This window comes from Charadrius vociferus, unplaced genomic scaffold (genome assembly GCF_000708025.1).
Source record: "Charadrius vociferus isolate BGI_N301 unplaced genomic scaffold, ASM70802v2 scaffold206, whole genome shotgun sequence".
Classification (NCBI taxonomy): Eukaryota; Metazoa; Chordata; class Aves; order Charadriiformes; family Charadriidae; genus Charadrius; species Charadrius vociferus.
The window spans coordinates 1,444,478-1,454,974 of NW_009649137.1; the positions used below are offsets into that span (position 1 = coordinate 1,444,478).

A 10,497-nucleotide genomic window follows, 5' to 3' on the forward strand; every position below is an offset into this window, starting at 1 on the left:
CCCCCCCCTTAGAATAAGAATAAAAGTTCCTTAAAAGTTTCCTTAAAAATAAAAGTTTCCTTAAAAGTTCCCTTTCCTTAAGAATAAAAGTTCTTTAATAGCATGAAATTTGTTAGCACCTCCAAGAGATTACAGTTTGATAGAGAAGGGAGGCCTCTGCTCTTCTGTACTATATGCAGCCTCTCTCTTCCTAGCAATAAAAATAAGATAGGCCTCCTTCTAGATTTTTGTCACAATAAAAGGCTCGCTCCCCCGCAGTGTTGTCTTGACAATGTTGGTTTATCCACACCGAGATTCTCTGGAAATTTTCTCCATCATAGATACTAGTGACAGGGCAAGATCTCTCTGACAATTTCTGTACTAGAAGGGAGTTGTTCTTATGTGGAAAATCTTCCCCAGTGCACAGAAAATGTCTTACAGGGCTACCTATAGCCCAAGTCAAATCCTACACTTCATACATCCCCAGTTGTAGGACTCTGTGCTTTGTGCTAGGCTTATGCTGAACTATTTGTGGTAGTTCATAAAACAGTTCATAAAACAGCTCCCCTCAGGCCCCTCCATACATAGCCATGATGGTCTTTACACTGAGATTTAATGGAGGGAGGCTTTAGGCTTAAACCAGGCAAAGCCAGGGAGACTCAGGTGTTAGTGAAAAAAAGCTTGTTTCCTCCCTGCCTGTGTCAGCTGGTTGCTTGTGGTAGCTTTCTAGTTGTGCTGCAACAGAAATAAGGCAGGACAGAACCTGAGAGTTGCCCTTAGCATGTAAGTTGTCTTTATCCAAAATACTGTCCAGACACCTTTTAAGTCCCCCAAAGTGCTTTATATCCTTAGATGATGCTCAGGTCTTTCCATGGTTTCCTGTTCAGGAATGGATTTAATTCATCAGACCTAATTCATCCATTCCTTGGCTCACCTTGTAAATTCTGAACTATTGCAGGGTGGAGGGATGCTGGCAGTGCCAGAGATCTTTCCTTTTCTCTCTGTCACGTTATAGTTTCTAAGGCACTTGGTCATTGGTGACAAAGCTCAAGCTTGTTATAGTGTATGAGGAGACTTAGGGTTTTCTATATGACTGACTATTCTTGAGGCTTCTTGCAAGGATGTGGAATTACGCCTAGTGACTCAGACAGCCCTTCTAGGGTGCTAAGTCCCTTGAAGTAGAAATTCAGCATGATGAATGGATTACCTAGCTCTTAACAGGGTGACACAGTGATGCTTTTGGCAATATGTACCCTTGCAGCTTGAATGACTGTTCCTATGAACTCAGATCAGAACTAATGCCCAAGGATTTCAGCAAAGCATCACATTTGAGTGGTTTTATTCCAAAATACATTTATTTGTGTCTTGTGTGTCAGACTTTAAGTGTTTGAAACATTTGGATGCCCTGCTGAGTTTTACTTCTATTGTTGTAAATATCTTTTACATGAAGAAGATTTTTAATCTTGGCTGTACGAGGTGCTGGTGTTTAATTTCTTTTTTAATGTGTCCTCACTGTAGGATTTGCTCTCCTTGGAGGACATCCTTCCTTCCTTACAACACAAGACATACATCTGGGCACTAATGAGAATCTCACAGACACAGCAAGGTTGGTAAAATGTCACTTGATTGATCACTATGTGTTTGGTAGTTGATCAGGCTGAAACCTGCCTTACAGAATTTTGGAAGCTAATATTTTCTTTCTGGAAAATGTCAGAAGGCACTCCAAATTTCTTAAATAATTACAGATCAGCTCACAGAATCTGTAGTTCAGTACACCATCATTCCGTCCACTCCAGCTCTCTAAAACATCTCAAAATGAGAAATATTTTTATCAAATTTGGCATATAGAGTGTTAATAAGAGTGACAGTCACACAAACAGAAACATTTTATGAACCTAAGTAGTAAAGCTCCACAGATGACAGCACATATCTTCAAACAAGAGTAGAACCTTCTGGTTCTGTTGCTTCTCATGGAGCTAGAAGTACAACTGACTGGCAAATCAAAAAGCAAAGACTTTATTTATCCTAGTTAGGCCAGCTGCTGGTGGACCTTAGCCGACCTGCAGTTACAGGGTAGCCCCGAAAGCCACTCTGATCCCCCTATTTCAGCATCACCAAACTTGACCAACACTTTGCAGCCAGTTTCTGATTTCATGTGCCCTCCTCCACAGCTGTACCCACTGTCAGGCTACGGCATCGTTCTCTTACTGGCACCCTTGGAAGATTTTAATCATGCCCAGTCCCGCAGCATGCAGGGATGGGTAGCTAGCAGCATATCCACATTGCCATAGGGGGGAAGAACTGAGCTCAAGGGTTTTCTCCAGTGGATTCCCTCTGATGTTGCAGAAAGTAGGCAGAACATGAGGTTATTTTTTGCAGGTGCTCTTGCTGTTTTTCATAGCACTCCATGTATTAAAGACTCATCCAACCTCAGTATTGTGCTGCTTTCTAGGCAGCCCTTTTGTAGCCTGAGGTTGATTCAGTCAGGCCCAGCTGTTGGAAGGTTAGTTGTGTCTGAAAGGTCCTTTTTGTTCTGGTGAAAGACATGCAGTGTCAAGCTCATCGGGCTCAATTCAAAACACTCAGTCAGCCAGCTGAGGTTCCATTGCCTCTGCTGTATACTACAGTTTTCACAGTCAGTGGTAGACATTGTTTGAGAACTATGTTGCTGTTCTCTCTGTGATGAAATCCAAGGAAAATGTAAGGAAAAGACCAAACATTTGAACTTTTTAAGTTTTCATTTCTTACTTTTAACTACTGAAGTGGAAAACGTATGGGTGTTGATAGTAGAAAGTAAAAATTCCAGTCTCTTGAGGCTTGAGAGTACTTAGCTCTCACTCCCTGCTAGATACGTAACTCTGCCAGTGTCAAAGTAAACTGCAACAATAGTGTTCAGATGTTTTGACAAAAGTGTGTCGCACTGCCTTGCTTTAGTAACTACAAGTTTAAAAGATTCAAAAATTGTGTAAATTTGTGGGCCTACAAAGAGAACAGATTACTCTGAGACTCAAGTCAAGTCTGAGATACATTATTTCTCTGTGTCCAGTGACCACTGTGTCCAGTTCAGCAGAGCTCATACACTGCTGTGGGATACAAATGCATCCCCTCAAAAGAAATTCTTCATACATCATGGGACATACCCCCAATTTAAGCAGGACAGCTATAGCTTCATCAAAGTGTGCCATTTAAATGCCTCAGAGGACATGCATCCCTGCTACAACTCTACTGGCATGAGAGATGGAGGATTTTTCAAGTCATACAATAATAGAATGGGTTGGAAGGTACCTTGAAGATCATCTAGCTCCAACACCCCTGCCATGGGCAGGGACACTTCCCACTAGACCAGGTTGCTCAAAGCCCAATCCAGCCTGGCCTCAAACACTTCCAGGGATGAGACCTCCACAACCTCCCTGGGCAACCTGTTCCAGTGCCTTACCACCCTCAAAGTTAAAGATTTCTTCCTAATATCTAATCTAAATCTACCCTCTTCCAGTTTGAAGCCATTTCTCCTCGTCCTATCACTACATGCCCTTGTAAAAAGTCCTTTCCCAGTTCTCCTGTAGGCCGCCTTTAGGTACTGGGAGTATGGTGGTGCCACCAAAGATGGCAAGTGAAGCCAAAGGAAGGGTTGATATACCAGGGCCAATGTGAAATTGCACTGTGGCACTTGTGCATGAGAAGGGAAGGACAAATGGTGAGAGTCTTCAGAGCATTATATCAGGGTACCATGTGAGCTCCTTGGGGACTAGGGAGGCTGGGGTGCCAGGAGGTCCCCCTGGGTCAGGCAGAGCATGACCTCTTCAGCTGGCACCTGTCCCCAGCCAGGGAGCAGGGCGGCCAGGAGGCAGCTGAGGGCAACCATGGCCCAGGGCATTGGGCACCTCTGTGAGGATGGGGGTGGGCCAAGGCCAGGCTGGGACATCAGCTTACAGGTGAGGCCTCTGGGTCAGGATCAGCATGGGCATGGTTACAAAGCAACAAGAGATGTGATTCCCAAGAGAAGGGGGTTTGCCCTGATGAAGGCTCCTCACACTGCTGTCTGGGAGCCTCCTATCGTCCCGTCCCCCCCAGCCCCAGACATGGGCGTGTTGAGGGGTAGCCCTCAGCTGCACTATTGCAAAGTTGGCTCTGAGCCCCAGCAGCCAAACCTCCAGGAAGGGGAAGGATGCCATCAGGGCCCTTACACGGTGCTCCCCTGCAATAACCTCTCCAAGCACCATCCCATCAGACGTGCAGGACTGTCATCCAGAGGCTCTCTGTCATTCAGATGCCAACCCCGCAGCAAATCCATGTGTGTTTTGATACACAAATGGACATGCTTTGTATAGGCTGGTTTTCATTTCTTCTTCTTTCCAAATAGGATAATAAAGGGTCGTTAAATCTTCGGTTCAGTCTTTTGAATCACCTTTGTTTGCACAAGTGAAAGGGAAAAAGAAAGACAGTAAGCTACAAGAAATAAGACAAAAAGTAGAAGCAAGCAAATCTTCCAGCGATTCTGGAAGAGTCCCCATTCTGTGGAGAAAGCTCCCATGATACCCACTTCCCATGCAAACCTTCAGCCCCACTTTTCTCTGTCACTGCTTGCTTTTCCAGGTCAAGTCGCTATTTATGACACTGACCTGGGGATTTTGCTCCTCTGCTGAGTCACAGCACTCACCTGCTACAGTGGAGTGAGGGCTTTCCCAAGTCCTTACAGAGCCCCATGTGCTCTGCTTCACTCCTGCTCTCATTAGCAGAATTATTATTGATTTTACATAATCAAGGCTGAGCAGTTTACCCAAAAGAACAACCTGAGTGGCATTTCTTGTGAATGAAGGGTAACATGCTAACCTCATTCAGTTAATGTAAGAATAAAAAAAGAATGCCTGTAGTAGACCTAGAGGGTATTTCAAATACTTGCAGCCATGTGTCTAGGGCTGTGAAGACCTTAGAAGTACTTGAGGTTGAGACTTAAAGCAAAAGGGGCACAGATCTATAAAAGTCCCAGTTTTTATTAAATTGCTGCAGGTAAGGGTTGAAAGCATTTCTGCTCTGCACATACGTTTAGTGACGTACTACCTGCTCTTAATACATGCTTCACAAGACATTTACATTTACACTGACACAGTACCAAAAAGTTACCACCCATTAAGGAGCTCTAAGCCTTTCAGTGCTCTTTAGCATGTCTGATATATTATGTGAAATGAAATATAAGTACTGTATTTTCCACTGTAGAGCAGTTCCATTGTGCACCACTATAGCTCAGTGACCATAACTTCAGTGACAGCGCTGAAGAACTCATAGGATGATTTTACCAGTCCACTGGCATTATTAGGGGATGAAGCTCTGTGTATATGGGGAACGAGTTTACTTCCCACCGCTTATTGAGAACACATCCACCTGTAAGACTATGAATAACAATGAAGTAGTCTTGTCAGAAATTTAAATCTTTTGAATGGACACATACTTTCAAAACAAACCCAAAACTACCTTGGATAGCAATATGCTGCCCAAAATATATGCAAATGCCCCATTTTCAAATTCAGAGATGAGCCATACCAAAAAAGCATACTTTTATTTGTGTTTAATTTTAGATTCCTCAGAGGATACACTTGAGTAAAAATGTCCAGCATTTCTCTGTAGAAATAAAAGTTATTTTGAAAAGAGAGATATGCAGCATTCCAACACACTCATGTATTTTCAAGCTCTGGGATTTTGAAGTTTATAGGCTTACAATCTTGCTAAAAGAATGAAAAGAGAAAAAGGCCTCGTTGGTGGTGATAATACAGGACCCTTAAATGAAAAGTCACCTGATAAGCCTGTGCTTACTCCTCCTCATCTTCTAAAACTTCACCTTTACTTAAGCCTTTTATCTAGCCAGATCTTTTTTTCCTATGGAATGCCAGCCTTACATGATTTCCTTTAAATTGATTTGATTACAGGAGACTTCATCTCCTCAGATGAGGTATATTTTTTTTTCTGAGTTCAATTTGGTTTTGATTTCACAAAAATAAACGCAGTTTCCAGCTGGGTTTCCTACTATAAGATATGACATCTAGAAATGATGGCAGAAGGACTGATGTCTTGCTGGTAAGTGTCTAAAGTCTAGTATCTACTTTCAACAGATTAACGAAGAAAATCCAGCAGTTTTCACTAACTGGTAATTGATTATGACTGAATTTCCTCTAATGGCATACCCTGTAAAGAAACCATCTTCTTTTAAATTCTTTATCAGTCGTGTCAGGTAGGAATCAGCTGTCCTGACATCCTAAAAAAAGTCTAAGAAAACCGGGCAATTTCCTGGTGCAATTGCCTCTTTTCCTTGACTGGTGGGACTGGCTATGTCTTGTTTAGGGTGGAGACCTGTTAGATGGCTAACAAAAGGGACCGTGCATCCCATCCCTGATGACTAGTTCAGAACAGAGTAGGTTTTCCACAATTACACGCTTCAAGCTAGAATAAATACACACACAGAGAAAGAAACTCATGAGCTGAGAAGATATAATGGCATAAACAGCAACTGTTCCAATACCTTGCAATCAGTAAATACCTTGTTCAGTTCCTCCTTTTCAGTTGTAGCTTCTATTGGCAATCTTTTCTTCAGAGAGAGCTCTACAGGGAATCTTGTAACATTTTATAAGAGTTTTGCTTGTGTGAGGAATGTCTTGTGTCAGTAGAAAATATTGGTTACTGGCTTCATCAGGAGATTTGTCTGTTTAAAGGCCATGGCATTAACAGCCGTATTTCCAGAAGAGGAGATACCAGAATTCTTCATGGCTAATCAGGAAGGTAGACAATGCAAGGATTTTTCATACTCTTCTATTCAGTCTCTTCCTTGTTTTGTTTTAAGGTCCTATTAGAGATAACATGAAAACACACAAAATGCTACTTCAAAGTCAGGCTTCAGGGCCTGATTAAAACACAGAAATGCAGAGAAATGCAGAGCTCCAATCCATATTTAATTTATCTAAAGAAGTCAGACCACGCTGAGTATACTATGCTAATCCACTATGCTAATCTCTGAGTCCTTCACACTTTGGGAAATAAGGTTAAGGGCAGAGTGGCACAGTGACTCCTCCATGCCCCTGTCCATTTACTGGGTTTCAAATTTGGGGGTTACTTTAACGCTGATACTATGTGTGTCAATACGCAGGTGTGTACATAGGAGAAAGAACAGGCTGGTGGTGTTGGCGTCGTTTCTGTGTTCATTAAGATCAGTAAATAATTGTGGTACTCTAAGACAGGTCTGTATTCCTAATCCTCACAAAGGTCAGGCTACCATACAGAGGCACTGTAATATTCAGCCAATGCTACATTTGTTCTTTGCTAAGAGACTCAAGAAATCTTATACCTTATCTCTTCTGAAGTTATCCAATTCTTCAAATGTTACAGTGTCACGCAATCTCTTATCTTAGTTGAGATACCTTAACGTTTATTGCTGTTACATCTATAGCTACAATCAGAGAAAAAAACATAAAATACAGCAGCAGTTTTCATTTACTTACTATAGTTTGTTAATAAGTAAAGCTGCTTACTTATTAGCAGCTTGTTAAATGTCTGCATTTAAGTGTCTTATGCAGGCATGATAAATTATTCAGATAGCTGAAAAAAATTGATTCATTACCACTTTGCATTAATATTTATGAGTTGCACGCTGAAGAGTGCAACAGGGCTATATTTATTATGTTTGACTTGGGTATTTTCTGCCATCCTCTAGGGTGCTGTCCAGCATGACAAATGCAATCTTGGCTCGAGTTTATAAGCATAACGATCTGGACCTAATGACGAAAGAAGCCACTATACCAATAATAAATGGACTGTCCGATTTATACCATCCTCTCCAGATTTTAGCTGATTATCTAACTCTTCAGGTAACAATATAATGTGCATTTAATAACATAGGCTTTTTGCTAAGTCTTGATCTTGGTAAGTATGTGGGGAAGTCGGGTTCAAAATCATTTATTCTTAGGTTTTTTTAAGTGGTAATTACATGGCACTTGTTATTTAAAGAGATCTTCATCCAGCAATATAATTAAGGACCTGTTTAATTTAAAACAATTACCTAGTCCTATCAGCTGTAGTGAGACTGAAGTTAAGCATAAAATTAAGTACTTCATTGGAATTAGGCTGCAATTCAAAAAACGTGCAGGGGGCTTTACATATTAAGATAAAGGTGAGATGTTGGCTCAGCCAAAGCCACTGGAAGTTTTTTCCACTGACTTAAAAAAATCAGTACTTCACTCTTGATTCGTCCCTAACCTATGAACAGCTTAAAAGGAATCACTCTCCATATATTAGGGAACTAGTTGAACAAATTTCTTTTGAAAACCCAGTTAATGCTACCATTGCAAACACCTAGTGTTCAGGCACTTAAACCTATTTAAACTTTGCTCACATCAAAGAATAGTTAAAAAAGATCTTACTGTGTAGTTTAATCTAATGAAATAGTTGATTTGACAGCAGGATAAGGTTTTACACATAGAATACCAGATGTTTATCTGTTAAGAGAAGGACTATGCTGTTTTACAATCAATTGAGAAACCAGCTTATAAAAAAGGTTATTATGCTGCAGTTCTGGTTGACAACTATGATGAACTCCTCTGACCTTGTTTACTTTCTGAAGGAATAAAAATCACGCTGCTTGAAAAAGGGAGGGCAGAATAATTTCCTAATCCATTCAGCTGTGTTTCAACCCCATGCATCAGTACAGGTTGGGGGCTGACCTCCTGGAGAGCAGGTCTGTGGAAAGGGACCTGGGAGTCCTGGTGGACAACAGGATGACCATGAGCCAGCAATGTGCCCTGGTGGCCAAGAAGGCAAACGGCATCCTGGGGTGCATCAAGAAGAGTGTGGCCAGTAGGTCGAGGGAGATCATCCTTCCCCTCTAGTCTGCGTTGCTGAGGCAGCATCTGGAGTACTGCGTCCAGTTCTGGGCTCCCCAGTTCAAGAAAGACAGGGAACTGCTGGAGAGGGTCCAGCAAAGGGCTACAAAGATGATTAGGGGACTGGATCATCTTTCTTATGAGAAAAGACTGAGAGACTTGGGTCTTTTTAGTCTAGAGAAAAGAAGACTGAGGGGAGATCTTATCAAAGCTTACAAATACTTAAAGGGAGGGTGCCAGGGGGCTGGGAACAATGTTTTTTCAGTGGTGCCAAGTGATAGGACGAGGGGTAATGGGCACAAACTTGAACATAGGAAGTTCCATCTTAACATGAGGAGGAACTTCTTACTTTGAGGGTAGTGGAGCACTGGAACAGGCTGCCCAGAGAGGTGGTGGAGTTTCCCACTCTGGACACATTCAAAACCTGCCTGGATGCTGTCCTGTGCAACCTGCTGTACGTGACCCTGCTCTGTCAGGGGGGTTGGACTAGATGATCTCCAGAAGTCCCTTTCAACCCTGACCATTCTGTGATTCTGTGAATTTTCAATAGTTAAAGTGAAGAGACCAGCAAAAATTGGTAAACTTGAGACTTAAATGCTTTGCATACCTCAGGATAAGGTACATTTGCGAGATCACATTGAGCCAGCTTCAGTGAACTGTTCAAATTACGTAAACCAGTAAGCTGTAATGAGAACATCATCAATCACTAAATGTCATAATTTCACTTAAATACTGTGTGCAACTGTAAATGAGGTGAATCTTATGGTTGTGTTTTGCAGGGGGGTCTGTCTTGCAAACACCTTAGTTATTAGCATTTTATCACTTGTGAATAACAGGCCTCAGGAATAATCTGTGACTCATAGTCTACACAACTATTGATATCTCTGCGTCTAAGCCTAGTTTTATCCAGGCCTCTGACTACAGTGCCAAAGTTCAGAGTGCTGTTGCCCTGTACTCCATCTCCAGTAAATGAAGAGAGTCTGCTGAATATCTCAGTCACCCTCCAGAGACTCATCTCCACTGATCTTAGGGGGAAACCTATGGAGATCAGCAGAATGAGTACATGCCCTGTTGATCACCCTCTGCTTCTTCTCCATTGTGTCCTTGTCTAAGGCAGCCACGGTAGAAGCTCCAGGTGAACTTGAGCCCACAGGCTGGACTTTTCCTTGGTTTGAATACCTAGGGCAGCAGCAACAGCAGGTGGGCGTCCTTGTTGCATCAAGCAGTGGAGAGGATATCTTTGCAAAGAGCGTCCCTGCCCATTTTACATGATGAGGAAACAGGACCGTAACAGTTGGTGCTCAAACAAAAGAAACATTTGATGTGCAGGGGTATTGTGACAAAATGAGCACTTAGACAGATCTCAAGGAATGGCTCAGCTTTTGCACAGCTGTGGAAGCTTTTTAAAATGAGCAGCACTTTCCCAGTCAGCCTGACAAGCAGAGCACTGTTTCCTCCAACTGTGCCCGTCTCTCCCCCCGTCTTTCCAGCATATTCCTTAGCACAGAATTTGTCAGGAGGTCTTTAGAGGGCAGCTGGGTGCCTGCCCCACTTTGCCAAGGACATGCCGCACCACTGGCTTCTGACCCACTTCCCATTCTTGCTTTTGTACCCAGGGGAGAGTCAGGCAGGGGGGAGCTCTCAGCAGCCTCTTGGG

At 42.5% G+C, this 10,497-nt stretch overlaps 1 protein-coding gene across 1 annotated transcript in view; it reads left to right on the top strand.

The window, feature by feature from the left end:
- OTC (ornithine carbamoyltransferase) overlaps positions 1 to 10,497 on the top strand; it is a 33,399-nt gene that overhangs the window by 12,786 nt on the left and 10,116 nt on the right. Inside the window, exons 4-5 of the mRNA XM_009888360.1 lie at positions 1,498 to 1,585; positions 7,676 to 7,829. Coding sequence (XP_009886662.1) covers positions 1,498 to 1,585; positions 7,676 to 7,829 — 242 coding nt within the window. The remainder of the gene's footprint in view (positions 1 to 1,497; positions 1,586 to 7,675; positions 7,830 to 10,497) is intronic.